General features: G+C 37.8%; 2 protein-coding genes across 4 annotated transcripts; both read right to left on the bottom strand.

Annotated features, from left to right (window-relative positions):
- Window positions 1-266: 266 nt before the first annotated feature.
- LOC131329809 (kinesin-like protein KIN-14Q) lies at window positions 267-6,632 on the bottom strand. 2 transcript variants are annotated; one of them, XM_058363183.1, is made up of 18 exons: window positions 6,413-6,632; window positions 6,231-6,311; window positions 6,029-6,112; window positions 5,305-5,891; window positions 5,048-5,216; window positions 4,859-4,926; window positions 4,565-4,772; window positions 4,405-4,481; window positions 4,185-4,284; window positions 4,003-4,101; window positions 3,735-3,911; window positions 3,054-3,339; window positions 2,377-2,538; window positions 2,066-2,281; window positions 1,926-1,963; window positions 1,662-1,825; window positions 1,433-1,558; window positions 267-1,338 (listed from the first exon to the last, which is right to left on the bottom strand). In XM_058363183.1, the coding sequence occupies exons 1-18, from the start codon at window positions 6,492-6,494 to the stop codon at window positions 490-492; spliced, it is 3,573 nt and encodes a 1,190-aa protein (XP_058219166.1). In that variant the 5' UTR covers window positions 6,495-6,632; the 3' UTR covers window positions 267-489. The 2 variants fall into 2 exon arrangements, with proteins under 2 accessions (XP_058219166.1, XP_058219167.1); XM_058363184.1 differs by lacking the exon at window positions 6,029-6,112 and having other exon boundaries at window positions 6,413-6,631.
- A 2,220-nt stretch (window positions 6,633-8,852) lies between these two features.
- On the bottom strand, window positions 8,853-14,242 carry LOC131329339 (uncharacterized). 2 transcript variants are annotated; one of them, XR_009200727.1, is made up of 3 exons: window positions 13,187-14,242; window positions 9,766-10,352; window positions 8,853-9,683 (listed from the first exon to the last, which is right to left on the bottom strand). XR_009200727.1 is itself a non-coding variant. In XM_058362428.1 (2 exons), the coding sequence occupies exons 1-2, from the start codon at window positions 13,196-13,198 to the stop codon at window positions 9,906-9,908; spliced, it is 459 nt and encodes a 152-aa protein (XP_058218411.1). In that variant the 5' UTR covers window positions 13,199-14,242; the 3' UTR covers window positions 8,853-9,905. The 2 variants fall into 2 exon arrangements, 1 of the variants encoding a protein (XP_058218411.1); XM_058362428.1 differs by having other exon boundaries at window positions 8,853-10,352.
- Window positions 14,243-17,290: the final 3,048 nt, after the last annotated feature.

The raw sequence follows: 17,290 nt of genomic DNA, 5'->3' as shown, positions 1-17,290 counted from the left end.
CTTCTTTCAGGAAGAGTAATGTCAATGGCATGTTTGGGAGAGGATCTTTTAGATTTCGTTGATCAACCCTTGACAAATCGTACTAATAAGTACATAACTGAAACACATTTGTATCAAGAAAAATTTGTCTCCTTTTTTTTCAAGATAAGGGTATTTCTAATTCTTACAAATCGATAGCGTGATTTTTGGCAGTACGCAGGGTTGACATTACCTCAAGCCAACCACCTAATATCAATAAAACATTGTGCAAACAACATTTGCAAAAGTGAGTGACAAATTAACTGATGAATGTTGTTATGTACCAATCCATTAGTTAACAGTCGATGGGCATCAACCCGGAAGGAAAATAAAATCAACACGACTGTCTTGTTTTGTTTCATCTCTGCAGTGATCCATGGTTGCAAGCAAGGAAGCAACCCAGCACTGTTAGTTCGAACCTAATATGAACACATTTAAAAAGACATAAAAAAAAAAAAAAAACTTCAACGTTCATATGATTCTGCTATTCCATCCTCTTTCCTTCTCCCTTTGGTTTTCCTTTTGCTGTTGAACATCTTTCATTGCCCTTCTAGCATTGCCAAGCAACACTCTATGAGCCACCCTTCCTCGGCCTCCAATAGAGACTCTAACCTTTTCCATCCCCACGTTTACGCCACCACCTCTTCTGATATGCTGCTGCATTGGGGACCTTATTTGAATTCTCTTTTGAACACTCCGTCTCAATATGCTGTTTATAAGCTTCTTCCCTCCACTTTTATGTTCTTTAGGACTGTTGCCACCCCAATTCATGGGTTCGGGATAGCATTTCGCTTCAATCTCTGTCTCTTCTTTCTTATTGGCTTGAATTGGTGGCAAGTGTAGAAATGGTTGTGGGAATTTGGTGGAGCCCACAGCACTCGGTAAAGGAATCAGAGAAGCGCGCCTTGGAGCTGGGGCTGGTAGAACCCTTTGTGCTATTGGGCATAGGGAAGCTCTTCCAGTTTGCTTTGGCACTACTAGGGGTTGGTCTGCAATCTTTGGGTTGTTTTCTTTCTCCATTGGATCAACGTGTTTACAAATGGCGTCTATTGGAGGAGGGGGTGGCGGAAATTTGTAGCTGTTGAGCTCAGAAAATGGTCGATTGTGAGTTAGTTCTTTGCCTTCGTTAAAATTCTTGAGAACTCCGAGGGGTCTATTTGCAAGTGGTGGCCTTGAAAGTGCAGAATTCTGCTCTTCTTCTTGTTGTTGTCTCATTAATTGTTGTTGCTGTTGCTGTTGCTGCTGTTCTAATATTTTTGAGTCAACGTGCTGTCGTGCTAGCCTTCTCTCTATCATTAGTTGCGATTCCAATTCCTTAATCTGCCAAATAAATCAAAAATTTGATCGCAAATTTCGGAGGAATGTAATTACTTTAAGCTAGACTTAGGAAGAGCTAGATTTCGTGTTATATTACCTTGTCCTGCAACAATTTGTTTTTGGTGTCTTTTTCTTTCAACTTCACATCCAAACCAGAAATGGTGTCCTCCATTTTCTTAATTTGCACATCTTTGCTTTTTCCATCTAGCTTTGTCTTCTCGGCCTTATCAAGAACAGAAAGGAAATTTTATCACAAGTAAAACACAATAGATAGAAAGGGATTTTGATGAGTAGAAATGAAAACTGTAAGCGAGGGTTACTCTTACCAATTGCTTGTACTTTAAGAGCTCAGTGCTGTCTGCTTGCTTCTTTGCAGGACCCAATTCTATTCCTCTCACTCTACTTGCAAAGTTCAGTGAGCAAAGAGTCTCACTCAAGTCATTCTCATTAGGACTTATCTGGACAAACATTAGTGTCTTCGAATCTCCCCCTACAAACACAAATACACATAGGTTGTTATCATTTCCAATCTTGCATTATGGTAGTCAGAAAATGCTTTCTTTCTCTCTAAATTCTTGCAAATAAAGTACCTAGGGAGTCTTGAAGCAAATGAGTAAGCTTGGAGTTCCTACCAAAACATGATGCCGAAGAGCATAAAGTTAGTACCAAAAAATGCTTAGAATCATCATCAAGTTGCAAGAAACGGGATCGATAAAGTCTACTTCAGTACCTGAAAGGGATGTGTGGGCTCTTAGTTGCAAGAGCAGATATGACATCACCAAGTGCAGAAAGAGATCGATTAATATTTTGGGTTTCCTTTAGTCTTTCACCTTGTACTTCAGTCTTAGCAACTCTCTCACTTCCAGCTAGATCAACCAGCCAAAGTTTGCTTCTTGTACATTCCCCATTCAACAGATTCTCCCCCTTCACCATCACACAGTGTATGCTGCACCAAAAAGTAGCGGACTTCAGTCTTTTGTAAACTTCTTTGTCATGTGACAATCAGATTAAAACAGAAGAGGTGTAACATGTGGAACAAACCAATGGGACCGGCTGCTGTGCTCATTAGCGTTAGTTGATCCAACAGCCCTTGCATTACTTCCAGTCTGTAGAACTTCCCAAACCTCACTCATGTTGTTCACGTGAGCTTCAATCAGACCTGGAACATGATGTATTGCATCACCCACTTGTCTTACTTCTAGCCTGAAAGCATGATGTTAGACTTTAAATTAGAGAAGATAGCATTTAGTCCAATTGATCCCCACTAATAAATTTCTTGCTATGTGTTAGAATTTCCAGTGCCTTACAAGCATATTGATGTAAGCCATCCGACCCATTCAACTTGTTGAGTAGTACCCAAATCATATTTGCAAAAATTGTTATCCTTATAAAAGTCTCTTGCAATGCTAAAATTTCTTGATAAGTCTCTATTGGAACTTATGCAATAGAATTAAGTTGCAGTTTATTATATGCATTCCTTTGTGTATGGGACTTGAACAGGTACATATATGCTCTCAAAAGCAGAAAAATAATTTCCAATCCAGAAAACTGTAGCTCAAATGTACATATTAAAATATCTTTATAAATCACTGCTGAAACGTATGTAATAAACCATGTTTCAGTTTGAATGCTATGTGCATTCCCCGTTTGAAAGTAGAAAACTGATTTATATATATATCAAGAAATTGTTGCTTAATCTGACAAGCAATGTAGCATACCTCTTTGTAGTTCCTCCTATCTGAGTTCCAGGCACTAGTAAGTCCCGTATCTGCTCATTGTATACCTCTAGAACGCTTACAGATAGTTCGTATTGAAACTCTCCCTTTCTCTCATTGATGATGTGAAACAACTCCTCAAGAGTCCTAAAGTTAACACCTCGGGCTCCATTTGTTCCCTCCATTGTAAAAGTTTTCCCAGTTCCTGTCTGCCCATAAGCAAAAATGCACACATTGTAGCCATCAAGGACTGATGTTGCAAATGGGGCTGTATTCTCAAAAACATCAACTGCAAGAAAGAAAAAGAGGAGGAAGAAATTTATCAGCGTCAAAAAGTTAGAGGAGCATTATTATAGGGCAATCTGCCTTTACATCCTTTTCTAGTCACTAAGAGCTTCTCAAATGGCATGCTATGTGCTTTGTTGTCTCTGTTTTTAGCATGAAGTTTCAAATATCGTCCTTCAATGATGAGTTAAAACATATCCCACACCTATAGCTGTATCTGACATTAAATTTTGTGAAAGATTTAATTGTTTCTAGAATTCAGAATGCCCATCGTGGGGCTCATACTTATAGGCCTAAAGCAATTCAATTTGGCATTTTACGAAAAGCATAGAAGAGAAAACATGTGCATATAATAGGAAAAAAATTGAACCTCTGGACATGCTCGAAGTCACTAGTTACCTTGGTTGGACTGGGGTCCAAAAACAGCATCAAACTTAAAGGTCTTTTTTGGTGCACCGTTTGATGTTACTGTCAGTTCACCGTCTTTCGCAGCTTCAAAATCCATAGCCATTGAAGCTCCAGCAGCAATCTCGTCAGTGTTCAAAGGCCTACACCGGCAGAAGACCCTAATGTTTCCTGCAACAAGAAGCCAATACCACAAGAGAACAAGTTATATGGAATTCTCAACTCCCTTCAATCACCACAAGAGATCATACATAATTCTAACCTTTCAACTCCAAAATCTTGTTGTAAAGTTCTTTCCGTTCCTTGGCCCCTTTGATGAATTTGTTTTTAATATCGTTATGTAATTCTACTTGCTCATTTACTGTAGGCAAAGAACTAAGAGTTAGGGGAAGAACAAACTAAATGGATATAGGATACGAAAGTCAAAAGGGAATATAAATTCACATTTGGACTGAATGATAGAGCTCATGTCATTCATATCGACCAAGCATTTCTTATATGACAATGCCTCCTCTGATAGCTTGATTTGATCCATTTTCATAAGCTGTTAGACCACTCGACAACAGCCAAAAAAATGTTAGAAAAAAAATTGGTCCATTATTTCTAGAAATGAACGGAGAGCAAAGACAAAATGTTAATGTAGCTAAGAGAATAGATTCAGTACCTTCAATTTTCTTTTCAAGTCTCTCATGGAGGAAAACCATCTGCTTTTCTCTTTCACTTGTCCCTCAATGGCAAAAGCTATTTAAAAGCGAAAACTAATCAACCCTACAAATTAGTAAGTGCTACAAACGGCGAGTGTCATTAGAATGGAAGTTCCATACCTAGTGAACCAACGTGCATTGACTTGCGCATGAGCTCATTTTGGAGATCCTTCAAAGATCTCCATGCTTCTTGGCATTCTCTGCTCTTACTTTCATTCTCCCTCTTAAGCTTCTCTAAAGCTTTCCTTGTTTCAGTTAGTTCCCTTTTCTGGCACTCATACTCTACTTGAAGCTTTTCAATTTGTCCAACTTCATATTCCCCGGTATCCTAAACACACAGAGCAAAGAATGTCATTCCTTTTTCACGAGTTCCATTAATTACAAATTGTGAGTACCTTTGGAAAGAAATATTACTTTTGGTGGCTCAGTTTCTGTTATCTGTGACATTTCTGTAGCTTTGATCAATTCAACTTCCCCAAAACCTGGAAACAATCGAAAATTGCATACTTCTCAGAATCTGGAATGCTAAGTGCAAAATTTTCATTTCTTGAATGTCGCATATAAAATACACTATCAAGGGATATCTTCAACTTATTAACTTACTTGCAGAGAGATGTTTCCTCACAGAAATGCCGCAGACAAGAGGATTTCCAGTTACTCCTTCAAATCTTATTGATAAACCCTCGTCACCATTTACGAAAGCTTTTAAATTGGGGATAACTAGAGGTTTATTAGCACCAACACGGGCATATATGTCTATGCAGGAAACAACCTACAACCAGAAAGTTGCAGTCAACAAACCTCATTGTACAACTTAAATAGTAAGAAGCGCATGTTGTTTATGACTCGTGGCTTCTTACCTTCTGCTCTTGTATGTACACATCAAACACTCTCATCCCAGGTGGGCCATCCGTGAACACAATCTCCGCGAGGTGCAGATCAACAATATAGTTTCCTCTTTCCAATGTCTTGAATCGATACGAAAAGTTACCGAATCTTGCTGTTTGGTAAACCACAAGCCCTCCTCCATCCCCAATTTTTGTTTCAGTCCTTAGCGTGTCGCCACCAGTGAAACAAATGTCCTCTTTAAAATTAGCCCCATCCAAAGTCGTTGCACCTTCCAATGAGCCAGCGTTAATACCAATAACAGGAAGGGGTTTGGTGGAAAGATTGTCTTCACTGATTAGCATTGGAAGAAGCTCTAATGAAGCATCTGTAAAAGAATCTTCCTCCCCCAATTGCCAAGATGCTGGAAATTTTGATGCACCTGGAGTTTCTTGGTCACCGCCCATTTCGGGCCCATTGATTCCGTTTTCTAAAGAAAGCTCAATGGAGGCACCCCTCAAAAACCTTGGGGATTCCTCATAGCTCCTCACGGGCATGTCGGGTGAACCGGCACAAATTACCAAATCAGGTGATGTAAGGGAAAATTGCAACATGGACCGACCTAAAAAAATAACACAAAAAAGGGTATTGATCAAATCGACATCTTGATAACCCACAAGACAACTTTCTTGAAATTCCTATTGGATCAAATCAACATCTTGATAACCCACAAAATCGGAAACTTTCTGAAATTCCTACCATCAACAACAACAAGGTTCGGTATAGGGTCAGTGGATTTTTGGGTATTATTAGGCACAAAGCTTGAATTTTTCCAATAAATATCTACACCAAGAAAAAGGATTCACACTTGATAGCAAGAACTAATAACCATTTCTGTAATTGAGAAGGGTTCACCAAGATATGAATCAAAATAGCAAAAGTTAGGGTTTTTAGATAGTACCATCATTTGAACGAGGATGAATATCATCAGGATCTTCCATTATCGAAGTTTGCGAGCTTGGCAATCTTGTAATTAAAGGGTCTGACAAGAAATACAATGGGATCAATTGATTAGTGGGAAAAAAAAAAAAAAAACAGATTAAGAATTACAGTGTGTTGGTGGGTATTTAGTGATAATCTTACAGTGAGAGTGGGAATTCTGCTCGTTTTGCCAAGAAACGTCTGTTATAAGAAGTGGGTCATGCCATTGACCATCATCTTCCATTGATAAAGAGGGAGCGAAAACTGTTTGAATTGAAACAGTCCTAATCAAATGATACTCTACTGTTGCGTTTTTTCAGAAAGAAAAAAGACGAGAAAAGGGTATGGATGCTTTTGTAGAGAGAGAGAGAGAGAGAGAGAGAGAGAGGCTTTTGAGAAAGGAATTTTTATTTTTATTTTGGAGATGGCGTTGATTTCGTCGGTTTGGGAGAAACATTCACGTTCATTGTTATGTTTTAAAAAATGACCGTTGGTCTTTTGAATTTTGAACTCTCTTAACCGGGAAGTATTAAAGTCAAGGAGAAAGGCATTTTGGATATAATTAAGGCTTTGACTCGTTCATGTAGACATTAACCAAATGTTAACAGTTTTGCTAAACACCACAATTCAGCTGGGACATGTATCCTATATAAATGAAGTAACAAGGAATTGAAGTATTGAATTTTAAGATGCAAATTGTTTCGGCCCAAACAATTTAACTTAAAGTATGCGAGTTTGAACTCTTTTTGGCTTCTTTCCTAATTTTTCTAAACTTCTAGTTTGTTCTATTTGATCTTTCCCATTCCCATCAACCCAAAAGAGAGAGTCTTACGTAATTGCGAAAATAACCTAAATCTCAAAGGGTAAAAAAATTTCCTCTTTCAAATCCATACCATGACCTATAAGGGCGATGTACTGATTATCAATAGACTCAATACTCACTCTAACATACGATGAACCTAATTTATTCAACTATCTCATTGCCTGTTGAAAAGGTTTTCCTTGCGTCCTCACATACAAAACTCTAACCAAATTGCATCTTGATACAATTACAAAAAGTGTTGGGTTTTTGCCCATGGAAATAGGCTCAATAATGTTTGGTCCGAAAGATTATTTTTGTGGTCTAGTTAGGATAGAAGTTTCTACACATTAGTTTTAAGAGCATGCTTGTGTTAGCTTCTCTTAAAAGCCAAAATAGAGCTTTTATCACTTTGGGAGAATACATCAGTGCCAGAAAAGGGAAAAATCCAGTAATTCATTAACTAAATACATAATGGAATATACATTATGTCTATGGAGCTTCTGTGAGGAGGCACGGGGTGCAAATGTGCAATACAAATTTTTGGACAACCTTCTAGGAGTTTGTAATCGTTTTAGTGCTTAATTATAGAGTGGAAACAATGAAAGAATGTTCAGGATTCCAAAGCGTGTAAGAAAAATGGTCAAGGTTCATATACTGTGACAGAGAATATAAAATGGTACTCCCTCCGTCCCTTTTTAAGTGTCCTGCTTCGTAACTCCAACTTATTAAAAAGACATCATCATTACATCTTTCACATCAACTTTTTCCTTCATTTTTCCTACTTACCCATCATCATTACACTTTTACTCACTAACTTTTCAAAATAAAATCTACTTTTAGGGACAAAATAGACAATACACCAACTTTTACCCTCCTAACTTTACAAAATGGACACTTATTAAGGGACAGCCCAAAATGGAATACTGGACACAAAAAAAGGGACAGAGGGAGTAGCTTTTTTGTTGAGAACCACACAACTGCACAAGGGACATTTGAATATAAAAGTGAGGGGGCAATCTATAAATTTTAAAAAACCTTGGGGTGATTTTGGTAATTATCCTAAGAAAGTAGTACAAAAGTCCTCTTTCCGGTCTCATAGGCTAGGTTCGATAAGGGCTTCATAGACTACGGTGGTAAATCGGAACCCCCATTCTGGGATTTTCTCATGCCTGTAAGTCGAGGTGATTTCGGTTCGGTTCGGTTCGGTTTGATTTGAAGTGAAATTCCAAATATTTCCAGAATCGATCCCAACCAGAGTTGAGTTCTGTTCGGCATGGGATCGGTCCGATAATTTAAGGTTGTTTTATTTCTAAGATTGTTTTAAACGTTAAAACCTTTCCATCCAAATTTGAAATTTTAAACTGCCATAGATAAGAGTTTTAGTTTAGACTTTTTGGACAAATATTTTAGCAATCATTTTTTTTTGTTTTACAAAAATCATTTTTTCATTAGGATAAAGTTTGAAGGTTTTTGGAAGATTTGGAGATTGGTGATTTTGGCCTTTTGGGTAAAGATTTGAGAGGGGTGAGAGAGGATGTGGGCTGGGTTCCCTACTGTGGATTTTAGCGTGCCTGCAAGCGAAAAACGCTTTACACGTACTCTAATGAAAAGATGAGAAACAGAAGCATATCCCTACCAGTACAATTGAAACGACCTACGCGTGCGTTAATGAAAAACCGAGATAAGGCAAGGCCACACTACCGGTATGACAAAAACGCTATACAGGTAATTTAATGACAAGACGAGAAACTGCGGCATATCTCTACCAGTACAATTAAAATTACCTATGCGCACGCGAATGAAAAAAACGAGATACTGCAAGGCCTCCTTAACTGGTATGCGGAAAGTACTTTGCATAAAAAGATGAGAAACTGCAGCATATCCCTACAGGCTAGGCCGTTTCGATTGAATTCATATAACCAGCTTGTAACATTACCCAATTTCTAACTTTAAAATCCACTCCCAACCTTTCCAACAACATCAAAACCAACTCAAACTACCACATAAACTACCCAAAAGTTTTAAAGGTCGCCATCCAAATTTGTTTACAATCAGATCATCCTCAATGAACACTTGTATGACTGCAGAACAAAAAGTTGGCTTGCAAGATATCTCTTGCCAGGTGCAGGAAGCCAAGGAAGTGGCCCTTCAAGGCAAGTCACATTGAAACTGATTGGATTACAGATCTATGAGGCAAGTCAAGAGTTACTATATACTCTTCAATTTTTTTACCAGAAGGAAAACCTCAGGTCCCGTGATAAAGGAGATACCAGGCCCCAATGAGTGGCAAAGTCTAAAGTTGTAAAGTAGAAACAAGACATAACTACTATATAAGAGGTGTAGATGCCAAGGGTTTGATGCTTCACTTAATCTGATCATCCTCAACGAACACTTGTATAATGTCTACGGAGCAAAGAGTTGGCATGCAAGATATCTCTTGCCAGGTGCAGGAAGCCAGGGAAGTGGCCCTTCACCCTGATACAAACAGAATAAACAAAGCAGGTGTGAGGAACAGCCAGGTTATCTTTCAGACAATGTATGATAACTGCAGAGATTGCAATAAGTTGTCTATACTTGCCCCTTTTTTGATGGTGTTTGGTCATAATCAACAATTTGTCTTGCAAATATTTCCTGAAATAGATTAGACATTGTAAGTAACATATTTAAGACAATTTATCTACAATACAATACCAACTTGTGAATTGATTCTTACTCGTGCTTCTCTGATCTCCCTTTTATTGTCAATATTAATGCCTCACGAAAAATGGAAAAGAGATCAAACCATAGGTACAATAACTCATCCAAGATCCCATCCTTCCCTAGTGTCGCCTAATAAAAAGTCAAGTGTTAAAATCAGCGATAAGCACAAAATATATGCATCAAATTATAATCCATACATACTACGCATTGGCGCTTTGCTGCAGTATTGCAATGGTGGAGTGCATTCCTGCAAATTCGGAGGAATAGACTTCTATGAACTTTTTCAAATCCCTTTTCTGCTCCAACATCCTTTTGCCAATCATCATCTTTCCCTACTCCTCCATCTCCCTCTTCTTCTCCTCCAATATCCTCTTGCCCCTTTGTCTCCCCCTTCTTTTCTTCTCCATTTGATTTGAAGTGTAGGACATCATGCAAGACAGTGCCCTTTTGAAGTTGTTCTTCCCATTGCAAATTATCCGTAATGATGTCATCGAATTTACATATATTGATGTAGTATGCATTCATCCAATTTTTCAATAAAAGCTTTGCTTTCCAAGAAAACGAACAATCCATGATAAATCTTGGATCAAGGTTGCACATCTGCATTAAGACAGAAAACGTTAATCTAGGTGAAAAGTAAAGATAATGCATAAGGAAAATGAACCGATTTACACACAAAAAAAGTCTTACTCGACATTGCTATCTAGTAGGGTCAAAAATTTCGACAGCTCCTCGAGCAGACAATTGTAGTCAAATTCGTTGACGGGCCACGAAAGAAACTCATGAATCATTTTCGTTAACCACTGAAAATTGTTCACCGTGTTTTGCTAGTTGGAGAAGACCAACCAAATTCCCTCTCATTCGACGCAACCAATAGTCTAGGTTTGTTATCGGTATCCAACATTATGTCGTCTGTGGACCATGCAATTGATACCCCTTGTCACATAAATAACATGTCGTTTTAATAATATTCCTGAAATCAAGCTTCACAAAACCCCACCAACTTGGGGATGAATCTCTTTGGTAATCGTGGCTCGATCTCCATTCGTTAGCTTTAGTTTCTCTGAAAGGTCAGAGTGGTTGAGCTAACCTTTCGGTTACTATTTGCACGCTCCCCGAGTCAAAATGTAGAGCGTACATCTCCGCAACATTCAGGTGTCGAATCTTGTCCCAGATTTTCAAATTCTCTCTATTGTAACTGTCCATTTTAAGGATTGATACTTCCCTATCAAACTCGGGGTCGTTTGATAGGCGGAGTACTTCTTGATGGCAATGAGAGTCTACCATCTTCTCTCGGTAACGCAATGGAAATATTCGCTAAGAACCAAAAAAAAAGTAATAAATCATACTAGCTACTTAAGTTTCAGCTTTTTCTAACTTGATAAGGTAAACAAATAACTACTTGAAACTTCAATAAAAAATACCTCAACCTCCTCTTCCTCTTGATCTCTCTTTTTACCTTCCTCTTCCTCTGGCTCTTCCTCCTCTTGCTCATTCAGCTCATGGATGGCTCTTTCTCCTCTTACTCATTCAGCTCATGGAAAGAGGAAGGGAAGGGAAAAAGAGAAAGAGGAGGTTGAGGTATTTTCTATTGAAGTTTTAAGTAGTTATTTGTTTACCTTATCAAGTTAGAAAAAGCTGAAACTTGAGTAGCTAGTATGATTTATTACTTCTTGTTTTTTTTTTTTTTTTGTTCTTAGTGAATATTTCCGTTGCGTCACCAAGAGAAGAAGGTAGACCCTCATTGCCATCAAGGAGTACTTCGCCTATCAAATGACCCCGAGTTTGATAGGGAAGTATCAATCCTTAAAATGGACAGTTACAACAGAGAGAATTTGAAAATCTGGGACAAGATTCGACACCCGAACGCTGCGGAGATGTACACTCTACATTTTGACTCGGGGAGCGTGCAAATAGTAACCAAAAGGTTAGCTCAACCACTCCGACTATTCAGAGAAACGAAGGCTAACGAATGGAGATCAAGCCACGATTAACAAGAAGATTCATCCTCAAGTTGGTGGGGTTTTGTGAAGCTCGATTTCAGGGATATTATTAAAACGACATGTGATTTACGTGACAAAGAGGTATCGATTGCATGGTCCACAAACGACATAATGATGGGTACCGATAACAAACCTAGACTATTGGTTGCGTCGAATGAGAGGGAATTTGGTTGATCTTCTTCAACTAGCAAAACGGTGTACAATTTTCAGTGGTTAACGAAAATGACTCATGAGTTTCTTTCATGGCCCATCAACAAATTTGACTACAATTGTCTGCCTGAGGAGCTGTCGACCCTACTAGATAACGATATCGAGTAAGACTTTTTTGTGGGTAAATCGGTTCATTTTCCTTATGCATTATCTTTACTTTTCACCGAGAGTAACGTTTTCTTTCTTAATGTAGATGTGCAAACTTGATCCAAGATTTATCATGGATTGTTCGTCTTTTTGGATAACAGAAGAACAAGTAGCTGCTTTTATTAAAAAATTGGATGAATGCATGGACAAGAACTACATCAATAGGAGGCAACTGAAAAGAGGCACAATTACAGTTTAATGAGAATCAGGGATCTCATAGAACCACACACAATTTAATCATCCCACATAACCAATCCACTAAACATCAAGTTGCAGTGTAAAAAGGAGGAACAGTGATGGTGGTAGTTGGAAGAAAAGAAACACAATATACATCCCATGATTCCCATAAATACAAACACTATTCCAAACTATATTCACAAGCAACTACTTGAAGAAGGATGAGAAACATGAACGAGATGACTGACAAAGCACATATAACTATATAAGTGGAATAAGCCTTAATAAAACAAAGATAGTGTCTTCCAATAAACAAGTATGCCACCTAAAAAATCATCTTATTGCCTGATAAAACCAAATCCTGCATGGCAAAGCAACTCAAGCAAAACAAAATACCCATGAGAACAAAAAACTAATGCTCACAAACTAGCTTAACCACCTCTTGTCTTGCCAAAAAAGATGCCGATAGTGGATAGCCGACAATTCGAAAAGAAGTTCATAGATTTGTCTTTGAGTGTCACACTGTTGGTAGGTATAGAGAGGCATTCGAATTCCCACAAGTCAAACTCACTAATTTTATTGAATCAAACATACAAATTACAAACACTCTCACTTCTCACATGTCCCTCACTAACACAACTTCGACCTCAATGGGGGGGGGGGGGGGGGGGCCCCCTTAGGGGCTCCCCGATCACTCCATCTCACACACATTCACATGGTTACCATTCACAACACGCACAACCCCAACTCATTAATCCAGACTTCAATCTTCACTTTTGTTCATCACTATAATGGCAGTTATATATAAATGTACATAACGACACCGCCGAATCAAATGTAAGCAATACTAGTATTGGGATGCATCATAATCCACTAAAACAAATTGCAAACAACTACCTGAGTCAGCATTGTAGGAACGTAGCTGCCAAAAGACAACGGCACTGGATCTTTAATTTTCAAAGCATTTCTCGAGTGGATCACTTCCTCCGCGACAGCAAGGATCACTGCAGCCTCAACGGAGTCGGAAAGGTCTGGTCGGAGACTTTCCAGTTCATCTTTTCTGGCATTGACGAGGGGTTTGGAGCTCAGTTTTGCACATTGCACATTGATCTGGGTTAGGGGTCTTGCCACTGAGTTTCAAAACCTCCCCAACGTACAGATCTTTTCAAACTTTTTCCTATATTTACGTACGCGCTTGTCAATGATGTCGAGGACGAGGCCGCCGTTTGATTCTGAGAATCTGTGACGTTTGATAGAGAGGTTGGCAGCCTTTGTGACGTCGGCGGGGAGATCAAGGCTCAGCTTCTCAAGGTCGTGTATCCTGGAGAGTAGAGCCTCGTCGACGAGATCACTAGAATTGGCAGAATCGTGCTTCCTTCTGAGTTTTGTACGTGTTTCTCAATGACGTCGTGGACGCCGGTGGATTCAACAGCCAATGCGTCGGCCATACCCAAAACACAATCAATTTCACCAAATCCCAGCGACAAAAACAAACCAAATAACTCGGTTCTTAAAGGTGCTTGAAGAGAGTTTAGCACTGTAATCGAGGTGGGCAGAAGTAATTACCTAAGACAAATAGGGATAGTTCGGAAACAGAATGAGAGTCGCCAGATCTAGATGCATGTGCTCCGAGATCAGCCGAATCCAGTCGCCTTTCATTGCCGTGTAATGGAGACCCCTCGCCACGTCCAGGTCCAGCACGAACCCAAATTAGTCGGCACCTCAGTTCGAAATCAGAGATCCGTTCCTCCCTATAACCCGTACCCGCGGAGATGAAGAGGATTGAAAAGGAGAAAAAAACCTTGAAAGTCGTACATAAGCGATAAAAGCAGTAGATCGGCCGGCCGACGAAGGATATAAAGTCGCTGGTGAGGCCGACGGAGGTGGTGCTTGTGCCGGCCGATGAACTAAGAATGAGGCGTCAATGGGACGATATTCCAGGTTTTGCTCTCGCGGATCAAAAAAGGTTCTACACTCGGGCAATTTATCTGTTTGGAACTCGCGGAAAGGAAAGGAAAGGAAGATTAAATTTTATATTATTATTATTATTTAGTTGAAAAGAAAAGAAAGGAGAAAATAAAAGTTTCAGTATATAGTAAAATTTCCTCTTATTTTTTTCTCATTTTCTTTTCCTTTTCTTTTTTTTTCCCCTTTTTCTTTCCTTTCTTTTCTTTTCGATAGGTTCCAAACGTATTAGGGTTTCGCAAGTTATAGTTTTGCGAGGGGAAAATTTTAAAAAAGCCCTTGAATTTTTAAAAATTTTACAAAAAAATATCTGAATTTCAACTAATGACAAAAAGACACCTAAACTTACCATTCATCTTTTTTTAATTTTACTTCAAAAAAATACTTTTATCTCACACCACCAATCAATGCCACCACCAACCGCTAAGACTCCAGCCCCAATTCAAAAATTCAAAATTACTTTTTACTTTTACATGATTTAGGGTTTGGATTTCGGAAAAAATCCAAAATTCTCCTTTCTGTTAATTGTGGGGTTGATTGATGGGGTGGAGTCAAATTTCTATAAATAAATAAAAAAGGAGTGAAAGTGATTTTCATTAATAGTTAAAAAAAATAGGAGTGAATGTGATTTTGGAAAAATAGCGGTAAGAAAAAAAAGAACTTTATCGTATATTTATTTATTACTAAAAGAAGAGTTAAAAGTAATTTTTAAAAATAAAAAATTAAATGAATGTTAAAAAAGAGAGGTTAAAATTAATTTCAAAATTCTAAAATTGGGGCTAAAGCTTTGGCGATTAATTGGTGGTATGAGGTCAAATTTCTAAAAAAAAAAAACTCTGAAGGTTAATGCCTTCCGTTAGCTCCATCCGTTACAAATTCACGGAATGAGTAGGCAGGTGCCTAATTGTTGATTGAATGGTAAGTTCAAGTATTTTTTTGTTATTAGTTAAAGTTTAGATTTTTTTTCTATAAAGTTCTTGAAAGTTCAAGATATTTTTTGAAATTTTCCCCGTCGCATGGAAGGGTTGGTTCAGCAAGCTTCCAAATTGAATTTTGCATGGGTTCACAGGCCGGGCTTATATTAAATGATAATTAATTAGGCTTCATTTAAAATTCAAGCTCGACCCCATACAATGTTTCATTTCCTAAGCTTGTCTAACGTCCCGTTTCACTAACGTTTTTTTCTTTTTTATTTTTCATTTTGTAAGACAAGTTATTCTCTCATAATACATCATCTTTAATTCGAAAATATATATATATTTAAACTTATTTTGGTTAGTGGAATGAGTAACTTTTCTAAAGTATAATGCTCATAACCAAAAATAGGTAATCTTTCTGTCCCGTAAAGTTAGTCCTCTATAAAATTAAGCGCAATTTACAAACTTAATTATATACTTGAAATAATTCTTTGTGCAGTATGGATTTCGTTTGATAGATTTCAATGAAATCTTTTAAACGATGCAAAAAAAATAAAAAAATTATTATACTAAATACTTTATTTTTAAGTTTTAAAAATGCACATAATTTTGTGAGGGACCACCTCTATAGGAGGGAGTATTATCTATCGGTCTTTGCTAACAAGCACTCCCAAAACATAAGTTTAGTGCATTAGTGTTAGGCCATCCACAGTGGCATAATCAAAAGCCAATTGTTTTTAAAGTTAACAATGTTGGTGCAAAAAATGGCCCACAATGGTATAATCAAACTTAGCAACATCTTTTAAAAATAATCAAATTTTAGGCTTTGGATAACCAAAACTTAGCAACATCTTTAAAAATAATCAAATTTTAGGCTTTGGATAACCAAAACTAGCAACATTTTTCAATAATTAAAATTTATGTACTACACACAACATAAGTTAACTAGTTCCAAAATTTGTATACATGTGTGTTTTAATTGGTTTTTTTTTCTCTTCTTCGTCTACTCTATATCTATTTCTCTCTCTTTCCCTCAAAAAATAAAGCTCATATCTCTCGATTATTTACAATTCAACACATCATCGCTGGATTAAGGTATTTCACTTTTCTTTTCCGTTCCTAATTTTTTTCCCCCAAAAAAATTCATAATAGGAGAAAAGAAAGTCACCGATTTTTTCTCAAAATTAAGAGAGGGAATCGATATATTTTTGTCAAAAAAAAAACTTAAATGGAGGGAAATGAATGACAGAAAACAGAAGGGGAGAGAGAGTGACATTGTAGTGAACCCTTATTTTGGTTATAGATTAGAAGTAACCATTGTGAAACTCAACATTGTTAAGCCTAGCAACCTCTTAAATGAATAATCAAAAGCTGATGTGTCAACTTTTGATTATCCTTTTTTTATTATACCACTGTGGATGGCCTTAGTAACAATAAACGATCTGCTTACCCTTAATATGCTTTGTATTGATTGTCTTCTCATTAGTGCCGATCAATTGTTTATGTTTTTTGTCATGTATTTGTTAGAGAAAATGTATGCAATAGGAATTTCCCATAAGAATAAAAATTTAAATAACATTCGTCGATCAAATTGACAAAATTAAATAGATAGAGAAAGGTATAGAATAGCTTGTGGAGTAGTCGAGACACATGGTAGCGCTCTCCTTATGAACGATATACCCCTTCGTGCACGGGGTTGGATGATTCTCCTTTCCCTATACACAACGACCTTCGAGTTCTCTTTTATGCAGTGTGACTTAAACTCACGAACAAATGTAGTTTTCTGACACTCAAAATAATGAACAAAGAGTCCTTCTACTACCACACCCACTCACACACCCAATCACACACCCACACTCACAACAAGGGTGGAGCCCGCACACACTACACATTCAGTGTGTGTGGGCCCCACCATTATTGTGAGTGTGGGTGTGTGAATGGGTGTGTAAGTGGGTGTGGTGTTAGGATTATTGATGAACAAAACTACTCCTATGTATCAGTATTGGTAGAAATCTTCTATAATTGAAGCCTCGGAATTGGACATAGTGCTAAGGAGCAGTGGTTGGCTGGTTGCTATTGTAAAATCGAGATACAGAGGAGTTAGTAAGTTGGAAGAGAG

This window comes from Rhododendron vialii, chromosome 6a, assembly GCF_030253575.1.
Source record: "Rhododendron vialii isolate Sample 1 chromosome 6a, ASM3025357v1".
NCBI classification, from domain to species: domain Eukaryota; kingdom Viridiplantae; phylum Streptophyta; class Magnoliopsida; order Ericales; family Ericaceae; genus Rhododendron; species Rhododendron vialii.
This window is presented reverse-complemented; position numbering and strand designations above follow the sequence as displayed.

Coding starts and splice junctions, on each gene's coding strand:
- LOC131329809 (XM_058363183.1), bottom strand. CDS start 6,494: ATGGAAGATGATGGTCAATGGCATGACCCACTTCTTATAACAGACGTT. Junction 4,482..4,564: donor AATGCACGTTGGTTCACTAG/GTATGGAACTTC, acceptor GCTTTTAAATAG/CTTTTGCCATTGAGGGACAA. Junction 4,102..4,184: donor CTCTATCATTCAGTCCAAAT/GTGAATTTATAT, acceptor CTTTGCCTACAG/TAAATGAGCAAGTAGAATTA.